The sequence below is a fragment of the Perca fluviatilis genome, chromosome 9 (genome assembly GCF_010015445.1).
Source record: "Perca fluviatilis chromosome 9, GENO_Pfluv_1.0, whole genome shotgun sequence".
NCBI lineage: Eukaryota > Metazoa > Chordata > Actinopteri > Perciformes > Percidae > Perca > Perca fluviatilis.
This window is the reverse complement of record NC_053120.1, coordinates 31,360,672-31,385,858: the sequence shown is the minus strand read 5'-3', so window position 1 is coordinate 31,385,858 and position 25,187 is coordinate 31,360,672. Positions and strand designations below refer to the sequence as shown.

The 25,187-nt window shown below is 41.8% G+C and overlaps 1 protein-coding gene across 2 annotated transcripts in view; it reads left to right on the top strand.

The window, feature by feature from the left end:
• Window positions 1-24,576, top strand: part of scp2b (sterol carrier protein 2b) — a 40,476-nt gene extending 15,900 nt beyond the window's left edge. The window contains exon 6 of one of the 2 annotated variants that reach the window (XM_039810884.1): window positions 23,884-24,576. In XM_039810884.1, coding sequence (XP_039666818.1) covers window positions 23,884-23,979 — 96 coding nt within the window. In that variant the 3' untranslated portion in view covers window positions 23,980-24,576. The remainder of the gene's footprint in view (window positions 1-23,883) is intronic. The other variant, XM_039810885.1, reaches the window with a different exon arrangement.
• Window positions 24,577-25,187: the final 611 nt, after the last annotated feature.

Below are 25,187 nucleotides of genomic sequence, written 5' to 3'. Positions count from 1 at the left end.
AACAGTCATTTCTCACAAAAAGGCTATACATTGAGAGTAAGTCAGTTTGGAATTTAAAGGTCCCATGACATGGTGATCTTTGGATACTTTTATATAGACCTTAGTGGTCCCCTAATACTGTATCTGAAGTCTCTTTCCCAGAATTCAGAATTACAGCCACTAGAGCCAGTCCCACAATGAGCTTTCCTTAGGATGTGCCATTTCTGTGTCTGTAGCTATTGAGGAGGAGAGAGAGGGGGGGAGGGGCAAGGTGGAGGGTGGGGGTGTGGCCTTGACCAACTGCCACTTTGCTCGTTTGAAAGCCATGATGTCTCTCTCTTTCTCATGGGTGGGCCAAATTCTCTGGGCGGGCAAAGCAGAGAAAGGGGAGGTAACCTAGCTCCTTATGACCTCATAAGGAGCAAGATTCCAGATTGGTCCATCTGAGCTTTCATTTTCTCAAAGGCAGAGCAGGATACCCAAGGCTCGGTTTACACCTATCACCATTTCTAGCCACTAGGCAGGCTGGGGGAATGCATATTAATGTTAAAAAACATTAAGTGAAATTTTCATGCCATGGAACCTTTTAAAGTTACATTTAAGTAAGTAAATCTCAGTCAGAGTATGAAAATACTTTCTACAATATATCACAAGTATAGTTAAATAAACCAAAATGAAAGTGAATATGCATTTCATTTCACCTACTCAAACCATGTGACATGTCTTTCGGTAGTTTTAGTTGCTCCAGTGCAAACAAATCCATGCCAGAAGTGGGCAATTAAGAGCAAAATATTGTTCCAGTGCAATAAAATCCATATCAGAAGAGGGCAGTAGAGACCCAAAAAGTTGCTCCAGTGCAATAAATTCATATCAGAAGAGGGCAATAGAGACCAAAAAGTTGCTCCGGTGCAATAAATCCATGTCAGAAGAGGGCAGTAGAAACCAAAAAGTTGCTCCGGTGTAATAAATCCATATCAGAAGAGGGCAATAGAGAGCAAAAGTGTGTATTCAAAGTACGTACACAGGCATAGATGCACAGTAACTGATTTTTGCACCTTTCTGAGGATCTCACTGAAAACTTCAAAGAAGCATGTAAATAACTTCTAAAGGCCATTACAGTGAAAATAAAGTGAGGCCGGCTTAAATGTCCTCACTTTGCGAAAAGGTCCTCCATTTAAAAAAATGTTAATACCCCATGGTTGTCCTCCATAAAGATAGCTGTACACAGACACACATCCCTCTCCTTTCTGTCCGTTTAAGATGCTTCTTCTGCTGTAAAACAAAAACAGAATTACTTATTACCAATTTCATAGCAATATACAGTAACAGTAATAATAAAATGAACACTACACTTTTAACGGTTTATTTATCGTTTGTCAGAAATGAAATGAGTTAGTTTCTTTCTAAAACAAAAACGTAAAATTAATAGTTAAAGCTGCAAGCAGCTTTGAACGGGCCCTCGCTCCTTGCAGCACGTCAGAGGTACTGGTGGGATGCCTGGGCGATTTACTTCAAATGTTGCACACAGTCTCAGCGGAGCACAGGGAACAGCTGTGCCGAGTTTCCTCTGATTCAGAATAACTGTTGCCAAGATACGCAACACTTCCTGTTTTGATTGGCACATACAGGAAGTCGGTCTTCTATAACATGCACATGTTCATGCACATTTTCAACTACGGAAATTCTTTTAATACGTTTTTGTCATGAGGGTCCACCAAGTTTACACGCAAATTTTGGTGCAGATGGGACTCACGCTCTAGGAGGGTTTATAGGGATTTTTCTAATTAATAAAAAATAAAATTAAAACCGCGTTTGTTTATTTTACTAGTTTGCAGTTTGCACTAGGGGTGGAACGGTACATGTAATCATGTTGAACCGAAATGGTACCGGCGTCACGGTTCGATGCATGAATTTACATGGAGAATACACGGTATATATTAAACTTGCATGAAAATTAATTAATGTAATGCGAAACTACTGTTAGATACACGGATTCTTTAGGCACACCTAATCTGTAGCCCTGCTTTAGCTCTGAAGCTGTGATTGGCACCTATGTAGCTGAGCTCTGCCTATGTATGCAGTTAGAGATAGCAGCACTGAGGACGAATATGGCGAGTGGTGGCGACCCACTTGAGTTAAAGGACCCGCCAGCCTCTTTAAGATCGCAAGTATGGGAAAACTTGGTTTCCCAGTCAGTTCCAGCAGTACAGGCGAGAGTGGTGGATAAGACTGCTGTTGTAGATTAGTGTTACGTTTCCAGTGTCGCGACTCCGAACATGACACTAGGTGGTACAGCCTGAGACATGCACAATAAAAAAAAAATTGCCTTCTGCATTTTTGTTTTGCTTTTCCCTCCTGTGGAGCGATGTGACAGTTATCGAGGCATAGTATCACTTTTTCTTTTAAAGCCAACCCCTTTGCTCCCCCTCAATAACCCTCGCCCGCTATGCCCTCTTTTGCCGTACAGCCATTACAGATACGGTCAGCGGGGCGGATGGTTAAGCCTATATTAAAGGAGTTGTTTCAGATACTTCCCTATGGTTTAGATTATTTTTAGAGAGAGACACACACACCCGCGTTAACAGGTCCTCGCTACGGTGTAAACCCGATGACGAGACGAGGCTTTTGATCGACAACCTAGATGTCCCCCGTATGTGAAATACACAGCACACAGGCGATCTTTACAACCAAACAATTACAATTAATTACTCACATTCGGACAGCCACTTCTGCCTTGGTCACAGAAGCTTCCGTTCAGCTGGAGGATCAAAGGCCTGCTTGTCAGATCGGTCCCCGGGGTTGCTGCAAACCACGCGGTTGAAGAGGAGTCCCCACTTCCCCTTTTCAGGGTGTTCCCCACTCACACGGGTGAAGTGGAGGACAAGGAGAAAAAAAAAAGGAAAAAAGTCAAAAAAGACTTTTTGGGTCCCCTTGCTCAAGATGAACACAGGTGGATTTAATTTATTTGAAGCAAAAAGTTAACAAGAAAAAACAAATAAGCAAAAAAATGAATAAATGGCTAAATGAACTAAGATGCCCCTACAGCAAGGGTGAAGGTCGAGAGAGCCAAGAGCCGCACCCTGCTGCCGACACCCATATTTATATACACATTTCATGGGGTTCAACCCCCAATCACAGTGAGGTGTGTTTTACCATCTTATTTTACCTTACATGGCAATACAATCTTAATGCAGCTATCAGGCTGGACATACGTAAAAAACATCTCATGTGACGATATTTCCTATATGCATATGCATTTACCATCTAACATACAATCTAACAGCTCAGTTCATCACTAGGTCAATGCAGCCATCTTTATCTCTCCTGTGTGCATCTAGGGCCTCACTGGACACTTCCTCTTTCCAGCTGCAGGTTCAAGCAGACAGTTGCACAATACAACTTATCCATCTGAAGCCTTTTGCAAATACTTCCTCTCTACGGCTGCAGGGTCAAACAGGCAGTTACACACAGTAATTCACACTAAGATGTCTCTAACCATGTTTATAATAATATCAGTAACACAACGTTTAGCATGATTATATTTCTAAGCAATCATATAGTTTTAGAAGTGAATCAACACTCACAAACCAAAATCAAAAGCAGTATTATAGTTTCAAGAGCAGTAATATATTTTAGCTGTTTTTGGGTTGCAGTACAGTAACAGTAACAAGTACAGTCTCAACTGTTCTTGAGCTAATACATTTCAAAAGCAGAAGTATAGTTTTGACTGTTTTTTTGATTCATACAAATACATTTCAAAAAGCAGAAGTATAGTTTTGTCTGTTTTTTGGATTAATACAAATACATTTCAAGAAGCAGGAGTATGATTTTAGCTGTTTTTGGATTTTCAAATACCCTCGTTCAACACTCCATTGTACCAAACTCGTACCGAACCGTGATGTCTTAACCGAGGTATGAACCGAACCGTGACTTCTGTGTACTGTTACACCCCTAGTTTGCACAATAAAATATTTTAGATTCTGTAACAGTTTTACACATTCTCCTTCATATAACATTAATACACATTAATATTTGCACGTGAGCTTTATTTATACCATGTATTATTTGTTCTCCATTTGCATTACAAGGGATGCAAAACCTTGACCCACAACATTTATGTCACATTTGTCCAAGAAGGAATCAGGGTATCTCTCAACCAGCTACTGTGCAACCTGCTTCAACTTGCTTCTGCCTGTTGTGTGCCATCATGTTTTCCATGATGAACCGGATCATATGCCTTCTGGTGGTGGTCTCTTGTTCTCCTTCAGTGCATTCATCAACGTAACTGGGAACTTCTGCCATGGGATTTGAAACTTCTGTGGAGGTGTCACAGTTGGCGTCCCCACCAGATGCTCGTTTAGCACCACAGTTGGCGTCCCCACCAGATGCTCGTTTAGCACCACAGTTGGCGTCCCCACCAGATGCTCGATTGGCGCACTGGACACAACCGAGGTGCTCTGAGATGCTAGGGAGGAACAATCGATCAAAAAATGTGAATTTCAAAAAGGAGAACGATTGTGTGAGGCAGAGACACTGAGAAAGAGCTGAATGTACTGTCATGCCAAGAAGGTTGTGTGTGTGTGTGTGTGTGTGTGTGTGTGTGTGTGTGTGTGTGTGTGTGTGTGTGTGTGTGTGTGTGTGTGTGTGTGTGTGTGTGTGTGTGTGTGTGTGTGTGTGCGCGTGTGTGTTTAAATGTCTAATCAAACCCATTACCTACCTGAGGAGAATGCATTTATCAGCCGCCTGGACTGTATCAACGACAAAATCCCATCCAAGTCAGCTGCTGTTAAAAACGTGCAGTCTTCCAGATTTGTAACTCCAATATCCATCAACTTTGTGACAAGAGTTTCTATTTGCTCCTCTTCCAGCGAAGGCAGTGTGCTTCTGATCTTCTCCCTTACAGGCTCTATGGTGGACTGTGTTTAAGAACAACCAGCAGTCTGCCACCTCTACGGTAGTGTCTAAGTGGGATGTAATCAAGAAGCCCATCAAGTCTTTGGCAAATAAAAGTACCACCTTCACTCTCTACTTCAAAAACACCATGATCTTGATCAAGACTTGATCTTTTCTGTCGGAGCAAAAGAAGCACAGTCTTTTGTTGTTTCACTACAATGCATGCAATCCACCCTCGCAGCTCAAAATAACAAGCATGTCATTTGCATAGCATGTGCCTCGTACAGTAATTTTGTCTGTCACTACCGAATTTGATGTTGAGACATCAAACACTTTAAATGCGTCCTTAACCTGACTATCATACAACTGGGTAAAACCTTGTACAGTCAGACATGATCAACTCGGGTGAACAGATTGCCCCATGCTTTGGTAGGCCTGCAGCAGCTGATGCCTCTCTGAAAGGGATTTTGTGATGTTTCTGAAGTTCTTACTTGCCCGAATACACCTCTTAAAGCTGTACTTGCTCTCAAATCGCATAGTCCATATACGAATTAAGGGTCCAAACTGTAATGTGAGATCTGAATAATGTAAAAGGTAGTGATGTTTGGGTCTAAGCTTTTTAAGTTGGAAGAGGAGATGCCTCGTTTCTATGTACTCCTCAATGAACTCTCTGCTCTCGACCAGGTTAGGTGTTCAGCATAAGTTACCACGGCGATTGAACCCGGTAACAACTGATCCACCTTCGTGATACAGAAAATCCTGGGTTGAACCTGAAGTTAGCTTGTTAACGCCAAATCCTGCTTCGTAGTACAGGCCTCTGGTCACACAAGTCTGATAATAAAACATAAAAAACTCTCTCCGGTCCAAACAACTTACAGTCCTCCAAACAAAGTAGTACAAGCTGTATTGAGTCAACGGTGGACGGTGCTGTGCATAGACATTACCTAAAGTGTAGTACACAGCAAGAACTTTGTGTTTTAGTCTGGCGGACCCCAGAGGGTTTGCGACTTCAAAAGTATCTTGAAACAACATGATCCGAAGAGCATATGGATCAGAGGCAAACAGTTCACTAGATTTAGAGACCGAACCATCTCCAATGTCTAGTGATGGCGAACTGAAGCTTTCAATCCAATTGTATCGAAAAAAGGTTTGATACTCGAAGCTTCAATACTCTATGAGGACAGGACAAGGAAGAATAGCCTTGTGTCACAAACTGTTTCACAGATGCTCCTGGGACGCGTTATGTCCCAGTGTATTGTTTGTTAAAGTGCCCATATTATGAAAAAAACACTTTTTCTGGGATTTGGGGTGTTCTTTTGTGTCTCTGGTGCTTCCACACACAAACTTTGGAAAAAAATCCATCCATGCTGTTTTGAGTGAGATACAGGTTTCTGAATGTGTCCTGCTTTCAGTCTCCTAGTGAGCTGTTCAAAATCGGCCTCGGACTGTGACGTCACAGTCCAAATGAACTGTGCGGCTAACCACAACCATTAGCTCATAGCGTGCGTAAGCCGGCTTAATGCTAGCGTTAACCGGGCTACGCTAGCATGCTACGTCGTTCTCAATAGCAAAGCACTGCTACAACACACACAAGTTCACCATAATCTACAAAAGAACTACTTACATGTGCGCTCCATTAAGAAGTCTCCCAGCTATTCCTGCCTTGTAACTGACCAAAGTTGGAGAAACAGGCTTTCTTTTACTGTCTCTAGAGTTAGCTAGCTGACATGCTCTACATCTGAGCTACGCGCGTAATGCGCGGTGCAATCAAAGATAGTACAGAAGAAGAAGATGAAAAGAGGTCTCACTCTGTAGCTAAAACAGAAACCAGGTGAAAAGAGGATCTGCAGCAGTGAGAGAGAGCTGTGCAGTACAACAACAATATGGTGTTTTTTGAAAATTAAACCATGTAAACCTATTCTGGTAAAACCTTAAAGGAGAACTCCGGGCAATTTTTACGTTAATCTTGATCGCTATATGTTTATGAGTACTGTCGATAGCAAAAAAAACGAGCCGAATCGGTGCTAGCAACACGGAGCTGCTGCAGCTAATGCCGAGCTCCCACTCAGCTAAAACGGCAGTTATGGGGGCATAAGATAAAGAGTGTCTTTGTGCCTCTTAACAGACAGAAAATGCAAATTAAAATGTCTGTGCAATACGAACAGGCCCCTTACATGACAACAAGATGCGTTTAGCAACTTAGCCATTGTTTAAATTCACCTACCCTCTTAGCTGCTAGCTGCCATCTGGGATGAGTGAGTGTGTTCAGCCAGGCTCCAGTAATAATCATCACGAAGCAGTTCCATGTGTATTTGTAGCATATATATCCATTGTGTGTGCTGTCGTTGGTGAATATGAGTCTCTACAGTGGCGTAGTGTGGTAGTTTCTTCGTTCCAGGCTAGCCGCCGACCGGGCATCCGTCTACTTCCTCCCCGCCTCCCTTGCATGCCGTCGCACAACAATCCACAGGCGCCCGCTGGTCTGGTGGATGTCCTCCAGAGGACAGTTCATGCTTTCACGGCGAAATATTGAAGTTTATTCCCCCCTCAAAAATAGGTAATTGAGCACTGTAGTGGTTATGATCATATCAGAGACTATGTAACTCTACATGGAAACAGACCAAATGATGCCTGTTTCTTGTAAAGTAACTAGCATTACGGCGGGGAGGAAGTAGAAGGATGCCCGGTCGGGGCTGCTAGCCTGGCTAAGGAAACTACCACACAATTGAATCAACAAATTCAACAAAAAACGACAGCACACAAAATGGATATATATGCTACAATACACATGGAACTGCTGCGTGATGATTATTACCGGAGCCTGGCTGAACACACTCACTCATCCCAGACGGCAGCTAGCAGCTAAGAGGGTAGGTGAATTTAAACAATGGCTAAGTTCGCAACCCATTCTTGTCATGTAAGGGCCCTGTTCGTGTTGCACAAACATTTTAATTGCATTTTGTGTCTGTTAAGAGGCACAAAGACACTCTTTATCTTATGCCCCCATAACTGCCGTTTTAGCTGAGTGGGAGCTCTCGGCATTAGCTGCAGCAACTCCGTGTTGCTAGCACCGATTCGGCTCATTTTTTTTGCTATCGACAGTACTCATATACATATAGCGATCAAGATTAACGTAAAAATTGCCCGGAGTTCTCTGTTAAAATACAGTTATGAATCTGAAAATGAGCATAATATGGGCGCTTTAATTGTATAAATATAAATATTAGGTCACAACAAAAATATAAGTTTCACAAATATTAGTCACGAATGTCTTTGAGTCGAAGATGAGTACATTTTGTGTATGAATTCATGGATAAATAATGACTATTTGTGATCTTGCATCAATGAAAATGTCATCTCCACAAAATAAAACTATAAAGTTAGGATTTTGGTTGTGAACGTTTCTTGTGTTTGTAAACAAATATAACAATTTTGGAGGGAAATTAATGTAGAACATATTGTACACACGTTTCTGTGATTATATTGAGTACGTAGCCTAGAGCAACATTGTTTCCTCAGCCAAATAGGTGAGATAGGCAGTGCAGAAGGCGTAGGCTATATGAGCAATCTAACAGTGTGACATGTAGTCTACTGCCAGTGTGGTGTTTATAGAAATTGATTGGGGCAGTGCTTTGACAGTGGCAAGGACATACTTTGGGACAGTGATGGTGCTTATGGAGAATAATCGTACTCGTGGACAGGTCAGGGGGATATTATTGTGCTTGGTGACAAATGTTTGTGGGAATAGACATCACATGTCATTTTTATTCAGAAACAGAATCTTTTCCACTGTTCCTGGGCTGAGCCTATATTCTTTTCTTACCTGCAATAAACTGTCTACTCGCTATAAACTTACCTGCAATAAACTCTCTACTTGCTATAAACTTTCTATGAACTCTCTACTCGCTATAAACTTTCTATGAACTCTCTACTCGCTATAATAATCTCTCTATATTCACTAACTCTCCTGACTCTCCTACTGCAACAACCCACAAATGCGCGCCCTGTGTCGCACTATTTTTAAAGCTTTGAATTCAACTTCGAAGCAGTCACGTGAGTGTGTGTGAAACGAAGCTTCGGACGTCACTGGTCACGTGATTATCTCAAAACGAATCAAGCTCCGATACAAAGCTTCATTCCAAATTGGTTCATTTCTTCGATATATGCCTCGAAGAAGGGGGTTCACGGGTAACATCACTACCAATGTCGCATAGCATGCTCTCGTCGGCATGAATAGGATTTAGAATTTGATGCTGTACACTTTCATTTCTCAAGATAGCTTTTAAGCTTTCTAAAATGGGAACATAGTGAAAATGTCTTGTCTTGCTTTTGTCATCATGGCCTAAAGTTATTTGTACTGGTTCTACCAAGTTGAATTTTCTCCTGTAAAACAAGTCTTTTGTGGTGTGTGGTTAAGGTGCCACTACTTGCATGTAGAGTGCGCTGCATAGGGCTTTGCTCATATACACAGTTCCCTAGATTTTGTAAAGCATCATCTTGCACACCATATTCTTGGAGACCTCTTGAAAACAAATCCATAGTAAACTCATGCTGCATATCCTGTAGTCTGTAGTCATTTCACTTGCAATCTCCGTGACTGTAGATGCAGGGACCAGATTTTTTGCTTGTAAACCAAGAAAAAAAAAGAGCCATGTTTTCAGTGAACTTATCCTGGGCTGACCCAGGGTCAGACTCTCCAGCTTGCTGCACTATTTGTACTTCACTATCAATGTCTGACGCATTATCCAAACCAGCAGGTGCATACTCTGTTGTTTCCCTGATATAACTTTGATCAATGTGTGTAACATCACACTGCTTGTGACATCTTGATAAATTACATGTAAAAGAGGATATGACTTTAAAAGTCTTTGCACATCCACTATAAGGACATGTCACTTCAAGACCCTCTTGCAAATGACACTTAAGGTGAGCTACAAGACATTTTATGCTTCCACATTCTTTGCCACAAAACTCCCAAGAACACTTCAACTGCAAAGATACGTTACGATTAAAAGACAGCTTCCTCCCCTCATGGTGAAATCTGGACAAGTGCACATTAAAAGAATTGTAAGAGGGAAAAGCTTCTTCCGCCGTCTGGAAACCCACAGGGAAAAATGGCCCTGTTAATGTTTATATGTGTTCTACAATGTTTTACATAGTCAGAAACTGAGGCATTTCTAAACTTGCATATGCCACAATTAAATATAGTGAGAGCAAGCAAAAAAACAAAACATGGTATCCCATTAATTTACCAGTAGTAAGGCGTCGTAAAGGCTAGCAAGACCGCATGGCTTTCTTTGGTGTCTTCTGAGACATCCAACTGCTGTTTGCACTGGTAGAAATCTGAAAACACCAAGTACAACAGTTATTTTAGTTCAAAGTACAGTCATTGTAGTCAAATTGTTCTAATGTCTACTATATATACTGCCTCTTTTTTAAAAGTTAAGTCAAAAAGCCACACAAACCTAACAACTAAGCGCTGTGGATATGAAGGTAAATGTTGCAAAATGTGAAATATTTAGCTGTCATTGTAGTTATGTAAACATCAATGTACACTTTTTTAGTGACACCCCATTCAGAAAATGGTGTAAATATTTTCTGTGAGTAAAAATTTCATTAAGAGCAAATTTATACAAGCTTCCATTTTATCAGCTCAAATGTGTATGCATATTGAATACAAGTGTATTCAATGTTTTTATACAAGTTCTCAAGTGTACAAGCTCTCCCATTTTGCAACATATTTCCCTTCATATGTGGGAAACATACTTTGAGTTAAAGGCGATTATTACACACACATATTTTACCGAGTTGTGCCTGCCTGCCAAGAAAAGTAATGTGATGAGTAATGATTTCTGGGGCAAAGGAGAGACAGCTAGGGAATATGGCTAGCTAACGTTAGCTTCCGTAACGTCACACAAACTAGCCTAGAACTCACTCCAGAAGAAATAACTAGCCAACACCAATGTTAAAATATGCATGTAAGCCTGTAGCCTGTATCTCCAAAAATATAATTTTTTTTTTACTTACTCTCAAAACGTTACTAAATGTCTTTATCCTGAACTCACTCTGTCGACTTGACGCGCTATCAAAACATTAGCACTTGCAAACGGAAAAGCCTTCAAAATAAAAGCACGCTAAACCGGAAATGGGGTACTGACAAGTGAATTTGCTTGATAATATAAATATTCTCTCTGTATAGGTGCCATATATTATATATTTGTTCTGATTTCAGTCGAAAAAATAAAAAATGTTATAATACTATCAATGTCAACATCAGGATCAGTGCTTAGAGACAAGAGATTAACTTTGGAATGAGTTGCCTATTATATGATAATGTGTCATGTAACGTTAACAGCCTCGCTCTGTCTCGCCTCCTCATAGCGTTAACGTAGCTAACTGCCAAACTGAGACAAGCCAGACCCCATGGAACTAGCAACAGCATTAACGAAATCAACGTTGGATTAGTTGGCAAGACAATTAAGTATGAACCACTAATGTCGCGCTGCAATATATTAACATTAACGTAAGCCTGTCTGACCACAACCAAACAAAACATAAACTCACAATACCAACAAAATTAACCTTCTCATATTCTTCTAAATGTCCATGAAATAATTACCTTTTACACAAAGCGGAGCTGGAGGAGATTAACATTAAATTTTTTATTCTTCACACAGTGGTTGACAGAGGCCCAATCCCAAAGTCCGGACTCACAGACTCACGGACTTTGGTGCACGTTCTCGCGAAATTCGTAAGGTCTTAGGGTTGTCCCAATGTGGAATTTCAAAGGGTGTGGGGGTTTGAGTACACACTTACCGAGCCCTTTCCGTGAGTCTGCATCGATGCAGACTTCACCAAAGGGAATTACCCAGAGTTCAAAGCGTTGTGACGTTTACCGCGGAGACTATAGGGAAATCCGGAAATTATGAAGGTAAACAACAGCATGACACACGACCACGGAACGGACCAACCTGTTGTCCAGCTTGTAAAACAAGAGTTTGGAATCAGGTAGCCGTCTCCTGGGCCTTGGCCGTGTGGAAAGCAACAAACTTAAAATGAAAATCCCCAAACCGGCAAGTGTCAGCAATATCTTTGTTATTAAACGTCGCCAAGGTAACATGTGATCTCGTGAAGTGCTGTCCCGATCCCATTTCTACCTATCTGAGCCCATGTGGCCTCACACACTCACTCACTTAGTACCTGAGATCAATTAAGTCTGTGAGTCCTTAGTCCTCGTGGCTTACTTTGGGATTGGGCCATTCACACACACGGTGGAGCGGGGGGAGGGTCAAAGCGAGGGAAACATTAATTATTAGGGCCCGAGCGCCGACAGCGACGAAGGCCCTATTGAACTGAAAGAAGCCCGAGTCTGCAAGAACCGGCGGTAGCAAGAGTTATGCTGTTCGCACAGCAGGGCTGTGGACCCCTATTGTTTTTCGAAGGATTTTCCATCATTATTCTTCTCCGCCTAAAACTCTGACTACAGCCTAAACTGTACAGGGTGGGGGGGGTTGCCATTTTCAGGAGTGGTCCAAAACTCCACAAGGACCTCAGGCGCAAAAATGTACCCACTTCCACCACTAGGTGGCGCTATAGCAGAAAAAACGCGTTTGGCCCTATAACTCCCACACCGTACACCCGACATTCAAAAACCATACATCCACGCGTTCCCTGGATCCAATTGAATCACGTGATATAGGCCACGCCCATTTCCGCCTACACTTTTATTCCGTCAAAAATCGCGATTTATCAAAAATCTACTTTTTCGATCTCCTCCTAGACCGTGAGACCGATTGGCACGAAATATGGCAGGTAGCATCTCCAGATGGGCCTGACAAAAAGTTAATACAAATAATTTTGATAGGATAAAAATAGCGAATATTACGCACAAATTTGTGTAGCTAACTATGAAAACACCAACTTTGCCATATCTTTGCCAAAATAAAAGCCATCAATGCCAAACTTTACATTCTTGTTTGCCATGACCCTCTGGAGGTCCGCCTCGCGTTTTACGAAAATTGGTCACTAGGGGGCGCTACAAGTACAAAAAGTTTATATCTCATTAACGGCTTATCTGATTTTTACAAAATTTGATGGGTACCGTCTAGGGACGCTCCTGAGGCCAACTCTAGATTGGGGTATTGAGGGGTCAAAGTGGGCGTGGCCTATGGGACCCAAGTCTAGATTCACCACTTACGCTAATGTGAACAACTTTAAATTTACAGGGTAGATGGACAATGGGTCATGGACCACACCTACCAAAAATTACACATGTGGACCACTAGGTGGCGCTATAATGGTTTTTGTACCAAAACAAAACAAACCGAAGATCGGTTCGGTTTGTTTTGGCCAATAACTCAATGCATTTAAATGGGAAATTTGCAATTGCAATATCTCTGCCACAGTAAATGCTATCAACACGAAACCTATGAAGCTCGTTCGGCATGGTGCTCCGAGGCTCTGTACCAAATTTGGTAAAGATCGGCCATTAGGGGGCGCTATAGTCAACATAGACCAGTTTGGGCCTTTTAAACCCTTCTGAGGTCGAGCATGTTGTATACAATGCCAAACGGCACCTCTGATTCATAACTTCATAACTTTATAATTATAAATAGTAGAAACGTAGGGTCTTTTGGAGCTAAAAGCTAACAGTTGCCCCTTTCTGCTCATGTTTTTGTTGTCTTCCTAGCCCTTACAGAAGGTTTTGCATCCAGCCTAGAAATCGAGAGTTTTTCGGGTCTTTGTGCAATTAATCCATACTGTTACATCCAAGATTGATACACGGTGTGTAAGAAATGTTAATAGTTTGTCCTGTATGAGTTATAATGTTCAATATATTTATTTTTGCACTGGATGATTCCAAATATATAGAACTGTAGACATAGGCGTGGGAAGTAGGGCTGCTGGGGGTGCTGCAGCACCCTCTGTTTGCAAACTGCGATCAAGCCCGGATTACCCAATTGGCATTAATCGTTATGGTGATAATTATCCAATCAGAATAAAATAAGTTGTTTACAATGATTATTTTTTATTAGATAGTGACAGTGAATAGACAGGAAAGGGGGAGAGAGAGAGAGAGGGGGAATGACACGCAGCAAAGTGCCGCAGGTCGGATTCAAACCCGGGCCGCTGCAAAGCACTCAGCCTACATGTGGCGCAAGCTCTTACTGGGGGAGTTAGAGGCCGCCCCAAGTCATTCATCTTTTGACCAATAGTGATTTGGCATGTGATTTATGTATGCCTATTTAGTTCACTGTGCAGTACGCACCGTACCATGTAGCCTACTTCATGGAGGGGGGGAGAGGCAGAGGTAGAGTGGTCTGCGCACCCCCCCGCCAGCACCCCGCACCCCCTGCAGAAAACGACTTCCCGCGCCTCTGACTGTAGATGTGATGCTCGTTCGGCATGCCGCTCACGGCGAAGATCGGCCATTAGGGGGCGCTGTATCTAACGTAGACCAGTCTGGCCCTTCTACTCAATCAATGTTAATGGGATATTTTGCAACGGCAGAGTACCGCAGACCTAGCCTGACTCCGACCCTCCTACGTACTTCCGTTCTATTTTAATTTCGCTTCAGTACTCAGTCTGGGTTTGCGGTATAGTCTTGGGTTTTCTTGACCAAAGTTTTTGTACAATCAGCTAAACAGAGGGAGTGGCGAAGAAAGATGACGTTGAGGCCCTGCGCTAGAGTTGTGGGGGAGAAAGATGCGAGCGAAGCCATTCGGTCCGTTGTGGCAACGCTGCTGAATATCCAGAAGTTAAAGCCCGAGGAAGAACAATCTTTGCTGAGTTTTGTTGGTGGCCATGATGTTGTGGCCCTCCACACGGGCTTCGGGAAAAGTTTGATTTTCCAGCTCGGTCTGTTAGTGGTGAAGGAGTTGGCTAAGGCTAACGCTAGGTGCTATTGCTAATAGCCTTGCATGATAGCCTTGACAGTCTCCCCTCTTGTTGCACATGCACATGACATACAGTACAGGCCAAAAGTTTGGACACACCTTCTCATTCAATGCGTTTCCTTTTTATTTTCATGACTATTTACATTGTAGATTCTCACTGAAGGCATCAAAACTATGAATGAACACATATGGAATTATGTAAGTGTGAAATAACTGAAAACATGTCTTATATTTTAGATTCCTCAAAGTAGCCACCCTTTGCTTTTTTGATAGCGCTGCAAACCCTTGGTGTTCTCTCAATGAGCTTCATGAGGTAGTCACCTGAAATGGTTTTCACTTCACAGGTGAAAACATGTCTTATATTTTAGATTCTTCAAAGTAGCCACAAACAAAGATCATCCGATTTACATCAAACATATAATGTGTGGTCTACATGTGATACTGAGCCGCCCCCTATACTTTAACCACGCCCACTTACTCAGGCCATGCCCCCTTTCATAACATTTGAACCGTTTAAGGTATACCCTTGTGTGAGGTATCATTGAACTCAGCAGAGACTTCATTCTTCACTGGTGATGGTTTGACCCGCCCCCTAAGCTTTAGCCACGCCCCCTTTTATAACTAATGACCCGTTTGATGTAGACCATTGTGTGAGGTGTCATTGAACTCAGCAGAGATTTCCTTCTTCATTGGTGATGGTTTGGCCTGCCCCCTATGTTTAAGCCATGCCCCCTTTCATAAATGGTGACCCGTTTAAGGTAGTCTTATGTGTGGTATCAATGAACTCAGCAGAAACTTCCTTTTTATTGGTAAAGGGTTTGGCCCGCCACCTATACTTTGGCCATGCCCCCTTTCACAGCTAATGAACTGTATGACGTAGAGTCTTGTGTGATGTATCGTTGAACTCAGCGGGGAGTTCCCTTTTCATTGGTGACGATTAGTGATGCACCGAAATGAAAATTCTCGAAACCAAAATCCGACAAAAGAGGAAACCAAGACCGAAAACCGAAACACCGAAAGAAATTAAGCCAATTATTAGTACCATTGCATTTATGGCTATGACTGTGTACTAACTTTACTAAAATCAAGGCATTGCAATTGTATAAATTCATATTAAAGTTTAATTTTAAAAAAATCTAGCAGAAATATGGCTACAATCTGATACAGTCTGTCACATACAGTATACAGTAGCCTAAGAACAGAATAGCTTACCTATTGTTATTATTATTATTTGAGGCACTTTCTTGCAGGATTTCACTGAACATATCAGACAACGAGGGTGCATGCCCCTCATCTGGTGCAGAGAGACGAGTCTTTTTTTCTGCGCTCTGATCTCCTCCTGCGCTGGGCGCTGCTCCGTGCGCTCTGTCTCCACGCGGGTTCTCCGCATCCATCGCGACCTGGATCATTTCTCGTGCGCCCTGCTTTATTTCCGCATCCAAGTAATGGTCTTTATAACGCGGATCAAGTACAGTCGCGATGAAGTGCAGAGGATCCGAATAGATCTCACTGAAACGTGTGCTGACAGACTCTAAGAGCGTACTTTTCATTGTTTTCACTCCGTGGTCCGTCTCAACCTCTTTGCTTTGGAGATGCTTTGCAGGTGGATCGGGTACTGACACACGTGCAGGTCGCGGTTTCTGTTTGCATCATCACAACATTTTCGGCCGTATTGTTTCGGTGATGAAAGTATTTCGGCCGAAAACTGAAAATGCCCTTTTGGGCCATTTTTGGCGACCCCCAAATTTTTGAAAATATTAGGCCACTGATATTAATTATTATTATTGAAACGAATGTATTTTTTTCTTTTGAAAAAATTTTGTTTTGGGGTTAACATAATCAAAAACTCACAAAAATTGGCGGTCGCATCAAGTCTGGTGAAAATGTACGTATTTTAAGGGGTTCGGGAATAGGCGCACAAAAATGGCTCCCTAGCGCCCCCCTACAGGGTTAAAAAAATGTAGCCCCTGCATTGCGTTTAACATAGACTCACGAAACTTGGTACACATATGTAATATGTCAAGACGCACAGAAAACGTCATTGGAGCCATACCGTAAACCCAACAGGAAGTCTGCCATTTTGAATTGAAAGAAATTAGTGTGATTTTGGCCATTTCCACATGTCATACTTTAACGAACTCCTCCTAGAGATTTCATCCAGTCAACTTCAAATTCGGTCTGTTCTATCTTAAGACGTTAAAGATGAAAAGTTATTAAAAGAAAAACTGTTCGTCATAGGGCGTGGCGGGGCGTCCATTTTGTGCATTTCACCTTCAAAACAGGAAGTGGGTGTAACTTGAGTGTACATTGTCCAGTTGGCTCGAAACTTTTCAGAATTCATAAGAGTCCAACCCTGAGAACAAATAAAGGCCTAAATACAGTACAGGCCAAAAGTTTGGACACACCTTCTCATTCAATGCGTTTCCTTTATTTTCATGACTATTTACATTGTAGATTCTCACTGAATGCATCAAAACTATGAATGAACACATATGGAATTATGTACTTAACAAAAAAGTGTGAAATAACTGAAAACATGTCTTATATTTTAGATTCCTCAAGCCACCCTTTGCTTTTTTGATAGCGCTGCAAACCCTTGGTGTTCTCTCAATGAGCTTCATGAGGAAGTCACCTGAAATGGTTTTCACTTCACAGGTGTGCCTTGTCAGGGTTAATTAGTGGAATGGTTTCCCTTATTAATGGGGTTGGGACCATCAGTTGTGTTGTGCAGAAGTCAGGTTGATACACAGCTGACAGCCCTATTGGACAACTGTTAGAATTCATATTATGGCAAGAACCAATCCGCTAAGTAAAGAGAAACAAGTGGCCATCATTACTTTAACAAATGAAGGTCAGTCAGTCCGGAAAATTGCAAAAACTTTGAATGTGTCCCCAAGTGCAGTCGCAAAAACCATCAAGCGCTACAAAGAAACTGGCTCACATGAGGACCGCCCCAGGAAAGGAAGACCAAGAGTCACCTCTGCTGCTGAGGATAAGTTAATTCGAGTCACCAGCCTCAGAAATCGCAAGTTAACAGCAGCTCAGATTAGAGACCAGATGAATGCCACACAGAGTTCTAGCAGCAGACACATCTCTAGAACAACTGTTAAGAGGAGACTGCGCGAATCAGGCCTTCACGGTCAAATAGCTGCTAGGAAACCACTGCTAAGGAGAGGCAACAAGCAGAAGAGATTGGTTTGGGCCAAGAAACACAAGGAATGGACATTAGACCAGTGGAAATCTGTGCTTTGGTCTGATGAGTCTAAATTTGAGATCTTTGGTTCCAACCGCCATGTCTTTGTGCGACGCAGAAAAGGTGAATGGATGGATTCTACATGCCTGGTTCCCACCGTGAAGCATGGAGGAGGTGTGATGGTGTGGGGGTGCTTTGCTGGTGACACTGTTGGGGATTTATTCAAAATTGAAGGCATACTGAACCAGCATGGCTACCACAGCATCCTGCAGCGACATGCCATCCCATCCGGTTTGCGTTTAGTTGGACCATCATTTATTTTTCAACAGGACAATGACCCCAAACACACCTCCAGGGCTATTTGACCAAGAAGGAGAGTGATGGAGTGCTGCGCCAGATGACCTGGCCTCCACAGTCACCGGACCTGAACCCAATCGAGATGGTTTGGGTTGAGCTGGACCGCAGAGTGAAGGCAAAATGGCCAACAAGTGCTAAGTATCTCTGGGAACTCCTTCAAGACTGTTGGAAAACCATTTCAGGTGACTACCTCTTGAAGCTCATCAAGAGAATGCCAAGAGTGTGCAAAGCAGTAATCAGAGCAAAGGGTGGCTACTTTGAGGAATCTAAAATATAAGACATGTTTTCAGTTATTTCACACTTTTTTGTTAAGTACATAATTCCAGATGTGTTCATTCATAGTTTTGATGCCTTCAGTGAGAATCTACAATGTAAATAGTCATGAAAATAAAGAAAACGCATTGAATGAGGTGTGTCCAAACTTTTGGCCTGTACTGTAGGTCATAAAAAATATCAATAATTGTCAATATTGACCGATAAGAAACACTTATATCGTGAAACAGTTTTCAGCCATATCGCCCAGCCCTATGTGAGATATCATTGAACTCAGCAGAGAGTTCCTTATTCATTGGTGATTGTTTGGCCCGCCCCTCTGTGCTTAGCCACGCCCCCTTTCATAAATGGTGACCCGTTTATGGTAGAGTCTTATGTGAGGTATCAAAGAATTCAGCAGCGACTTCCTTATTCATTGGTGATGGTTTGGCCCACTCCCTATGCTTGAGCCACGCCCCCTTTCATAAATGGTGACCCGTTTAAGGTAGAGTCTTATGTGAGGTATCAATGAACTCAGCAGGGAGTTCCCTTTTCATTGGTGACGATTTGCAGTGTCTGAGTGCTGCGCAAATGCACGGTCGCAAGGAGCGGCGTCCGCCAGTAACGACATCCGCCAGTAACCCCGACGCCCGCAGAGGCACGAGGGCCCGTCCATCGCTGCTTGCAGCTTTAATGTTTCATGAGCCGCAAAAGTCCCGCTCAGATTAAAAATACAGACGATGTACTGTAAATAATTCATAAGGACCCACAAATAATGTTGAAGCAGGGCATAATGGGTTCTTATTTGACCTAACGTTACAGAAAATACCTCATACAAAGCTGCTTAGTTGGTAAAAAATCTGTTTTTTAATCTCCAAATCTCAAAGTGCTGATTAATAGCACACGGTAATGCCGTTGTGAACACCAGCTCATGTTAGCTAACATTAATTTTAGCTAACCATATTAGCATTAACCATCGAAAATTAAGAATTGAATGCTACCAAAACAGACAATATAACATATTTTGCATAAAATTACTTACCGCTGAAATGCAGGTCAAATTCGTACCGCTTTATCCCGCTTTGTACATGGATGGAATATGGCCGCCAGAAACTGATTTGGCAGAGATGAAGTTCCCATAATGCAATTTGAAGTGTAAATTAACAGAAATATACCTGTGAATCACGTACTAAGGACAATTTCTGTTAAAATATACAGTCATACAACTGTTAATGTACAGATATTTCTTAGAGTGTAGACCGTGAGACCACTGAGACCAGGCATGAAACTTGGCAGGTAGCATCTCCAGATGGACCTGACAAAAAGTTATTAAAATAATTTTTATAGGATAAAAATTGCGCATATTATGCACAAACTAATTTGTGTAGTTAACTATGAAAACACCAACTTTGCTATATCTCGGCCAAAATGAATGCTATCAACGCCAAACTTTAGATTCTTGTTTGCCATGACCCTCTGGAGGTCCCCCACACGTTTACGGAAATTGGTCACTAGGGAGTGCTACAAGTACAAAAAGTTTATCTCATGAACGGCTCATCTGACTTTTACAAAATTTGATGGGCACCATCTAGGCCACTCTTGAGGCCAACCCTAGAGTGGGGTACTGAGGGGTCAAAGTGGGCGTGGCCTATGGGATCCAAGTCTAGATTCATGATATAGGCCACGGCCATTTCTGCTTAAAAGTTTTTTGGGCAATACGCGAAACCAACTTTTTCCGACTTGTCCTAGGCAGTTCGACTGATCTGCACGAAACCTGTTACATAGCATCTACAGATGGACCTGACCAAAAGTTATTAAAAGAATTTTGTTATGTTAAAGTATGCGCATTTGACGAACAAATTTTCCTAGCTAGGTACCACACACATATATCATATACCTCGGCCAAATTAAATGTTAATAATAATAATAATAAATTGAATTTATATAGCGCTTTTCATAGACTCAAAGTTGCTTCACAGGGCAGGGTAAATGTTATCAGCAAAGATGCTCTGTACCAAATTTGGCAAAGCTCTGTCATTAGGGGGCGCTATAATCAACGTTTGTGTTTTGGCCAATAACTCAATGCATTTAAATGGGAAATTTGCAATTGCAATATCTCTGACAATCAAAACTTGTGATGCTCGCTTGGCATGCCGCTCTGAGGCTCTGTACAAAATGTGGTGAAGATCAGCCATTAGGGGGCGCTATAATCAACGTAGACGAGTTTTGGCCCTTTTACTCAATCAATGTGAATGGCATATTTGCAATGGGAATGTACCACAGACCTTGCAGCTCACACTTCTCTTTTTAAAGGGCGTGCGCCTGTGAGCACCCACAGAGGAAAACACTATGACACCTATGACACCATTTACAACAACTTAATCACCTGCCCTGCTCCTTCAACCACCACACCTGCCTCCCCCCCTCCACCCTCTCAGTCACTCTCTCATTTCTCTCTGCTGTCCCCTGTGGTCAGGGGGGTTGAGAAGTTTGTTTATTGTAAATAATTGTTAAAGGTAGTCTGTAAATGCATGGAGATGAACCGTTAACCACTACATTTGCAACAGCAATGTACCGCAGACTTTGCAGCTCACACCTCTCGATATCTCCTGACGTTTGCCTCCCCACCGTCTGGCTTTGGGTCCCGCTTTCGCACACTCCCCGGGTCATCGGGGGCGACTGTCGTTGAGGGCGACTTACACAGGGAGGCCCGGACCGGTTAAAATAACTCACCGTTGTCGCCTACGGCTGCTGAACAGGCTACACGTTGCAAACAGCCGTGGCCCGCTTGCCTGGTCCTCCGGTAACGTTAGCAGTGTTACCGCAGGGTAACATGGCAGCGTTAGCTAGGACCAGTCGGGATCACTGTACTGGCTGTGTCTCAATTGTTTTTGCAAGTAACCAGCTTGGGTACTCTAGCTATATAATTCAATGTGAGTACACAAATGTTGAAATGACATAAAATGCCTGTCCCTTGTAGCCGTGATAAATTAGCTTGAAGCTAATGCTTAGCTACCTCTTCAGGAGGAAATTAGCCAACTCTGCGACCTTTTGGGCTTTAAGCTGTCTCCATCTTTAAAATACATCTCCAATATTTACCCGGTCACGCAACTGTTAGAAATATGCTGTTTTTTTTAGGTCGGGTAGAATCTATCTCTGTTGATCCTGTTTGTTTGTTTGCTGCTTTCATGGCTGCACTAACGTTACAGCTGTAGTGCGCTGGGTTTACGTTTTTACAGGTATATTTGGCAACCCGGCCTGGCTGTCAAACTGGGCAGTTGATAACAACACACAGGCCAAAACACAAACCGAAATTCTGTCACGGAACGGAAATTTCAAAAGGAGAAATTACTCGCTAATGCCATTGTTGTCAGAAAAGATAGTATTTAAACTTAACATGTTTCCTTAATATCTGATGACGCATTGGGGTCATTTTTGGATTTATTACAGTAAATATATTACATATTGGACCTTTAATTGATCCTACTAAGTATTGTGTATCCAAAGCCTGATATATCTTATTTCTATGTGCCAGGATCTTGTTGTCCAATAACTATTAAAAACACATCTTACATCTTAAAACGCATGCACACACACACACACACACACACACACACACACACACACACACACACACACACACACACACTACTTAATCTCATCATTGTCTTTTGTTATTTAGTTAAACACATAGGTTAAAGTTAAGCCCTTCCTTAACCGGCACGATCTAGAAAAGGCGATTCTTGCTTTTATTAGTTCAAGGTTGGATTACTGTAATGCTCTTTATGTTGGTCTGAATCAGACCTCCATCTCACGTCTTCAACTTGTGCATTTAAAGCTAAGCTTCAACTTTGTGCTTTTTAACAAATACATCTAGACGTGCACATATCACTCCCTTCTCTACACCCTACATTGGCTCCCTGTGCATTTTAGAATAGATTTTAAGATTTTATTGTTTGCTTTCAAGGCCTTAAATGGTCTGGCCCCGGAGTATTTGTCTGAAATTTTAACTTTGTGGGAACACAACCGGTCATTGCGTTCTTCAAATTAGCAAGTTTTAGAAGTGTCAAGGTCAAGGTATAAACGGTGGGGTGATCAGGCTTTTGCTGTTGCTGCCCCAAGACTCTGGAACAAGTTACCCCCTGATATTCGCACTAACACAGATGTAGCTCTTTTTAGGTCCAAACTCAAAACTTACCTGTTTAGTCTGGCTATTAATAAGTAGCAGTGGTGTGACGATTTCATTCTTCTGTTTCTTTGTAACCTTTTCTGACTTCACTGTTTTCTATGTTCATTCTTTCTATTGTATATGTGTTTTTACTCTTGGTTTCTGATGTTAAGCACTTTGGATACCTGTTGGTTGCTGTAAAGTGCTATATAAATACATTTTGATTGATTGATTGATTGATTGATTGATTGATAAGAAAAATATATTTTTTTAAAAGCACTAGCCATTTCCTTCAAGATTAGTCTCAAATATCCTGATAATGGTCATTATGTTTTCTTCAATTTTTATTTTATTTTTTTACCTTGGTGATGCCAAAGTGGTCTCCATTTCTTATCTTTTTCCAGCCTTTGCCCATACATAATTTTTCAGTGAGGAATGAATTAAACCTTAATCTTATCTTATTGTATTCTCTTTCATGATTTTCATGCTGTGTTCTCCAAAAACATTGTGCTTTGCAAAAGCAGTGAATCATGAGGTCAACCAAGGTCATTTGTACTGGAAGATTTATGTCATGACCACCTCTCTGCCATCAGTACACAGCCATTTACAGCAGTTACATTATCAGGAGTCCCCCACAAAAGCCATCACTGCACTGTTTATGTCATGAAGCTGTACAGCTGTACATGCTCCAAATGCAGTTTTTCCACTGCTTTATCCCCCAACATTTAGAGTTTGGACAGGTTGTCCATTTGCATGATGTTTTTAATACAAAAGAAAAATTGATAATTTCAGTTCTACAATTTCTGTCACACTATGAAAAAAAGTTTTCTATTTCCTTCTGAGAACTTTATTAATATTCTAAGAATTTCTGCTCATTCAGAGTGGTTAAATCATAACCTCCTGTACTCCGGTCCACAAACATTCATTTATCTAATTCTACCCATTCTGTGCCTGTGTGCCATGCAGTTTCCTGACATTTCATAAGCTTTTTTTGTAGTTTTTGCTGTGTCCCACTTTCCCTGGGTTGAGTTAATCTCTCACAGTATCTCTTAAAACTAGCAGCATGTAGTTCTCTCCAATACAGACTGAACCGTACTTCAGATTCACAACTGTCTGGATGACATTTTTCCCTCTCTGTTTCACAGGCGTTTTTCCAGGGCAAGCTGAAGATCACGGGGAACATGGGACTGGCCATGAAGCTTCAGAGCCTGCAGCTGCAGCCGGGCAACGCCAAGCTGTAGATGAGATGTCTGAGCTAGCTGCAACTACACCTCTGAACACTGAATAGTTAACCACGAAGAATATTACAGCAAGTCTAGTTTCAGATAAATCTCAAAGGTCTGTAAAGCTTCTCATTACAGGTCTGAACCACTTTTGTTCAAGCAACCTCACTGATCGACCAGGGGATTAGTCAGCAGCCCTGCCAATATAACTGGAGAATAAGATAGACATATTCTCTAATTAAGTCCCTCTCACAATAATACTCAGTACACTAGAGTAGTGACAAGTGCTCCCTACTTATAGATACTAATTCAGTTCATGTCCAGTTTTCAATAACTTCCCATGTCTGTTGCTAAAGAAATCTTTCTTTTAGTGTACTGTGTCTGGAAATGTTTTGAGTAGAGCAGATTGATGTAATTTTCCACAATCATGGACAGCAGCCTAAGTGCCTCCTCGTCTCAGACTTGCAGTTCGCTCTAAGGTTTTTAGCCAATAACATGTTTTTCACTGTGATCGCCCAATGTTTTAACAGAGGGGGTTGTACTTTTCTGCTGTACTGTCATTATTGTATGAACCTCTAAAAGGATTTCTACTTAATAAATTTTCTTTTGCAGCAATGTGGTCTTGACGTGGGTCTGTTTTTCTTAAGCAGTAATTGTATTTAGCTCACACACTTAAGTAATGCCATTGACTTTAGAATTCTATGCTGGCCCTGATTTTTAAAATGAGGGCTTCTTGACTTTTATGATCAAATAGTAATGGTGAATTTATGGATGTTAAAATGAAAATACTGTATTGGCCTGATGTCCTAACATAAGCTTCAGGGTTTATTCACTGTGGTAGATGTTAAATTCACATGATCATACTCCTTGGCTCCACAATATATCAACAAACAAGTTGCAATATAGGGATCCTATTTGAGATTATACTGTATTAGTGTGACCTTAACCAATAATGTCTCTCTGTTCACTCGTGACAGTACTTGGAAGTCACTGTTGAGTTGGCTGGGCTTGGGAGGACCCTGCATTTTCCCAACACTGCAGCCACCTTGTTCCAGTCTGCTACATTGTAGTTTTTACTTTGTAAATGGAGGAACATGGCTGAAAGACAAATCTGTTAACTAGCTCTGACCTAGATTCTACTGCAGCTTTGCCTTGGCTCTTGCACTCTGTAGTCACGGTAGTGTTATTCCTTGGTCACTAATGACTCCTTTTTGTCCAGCTTGACC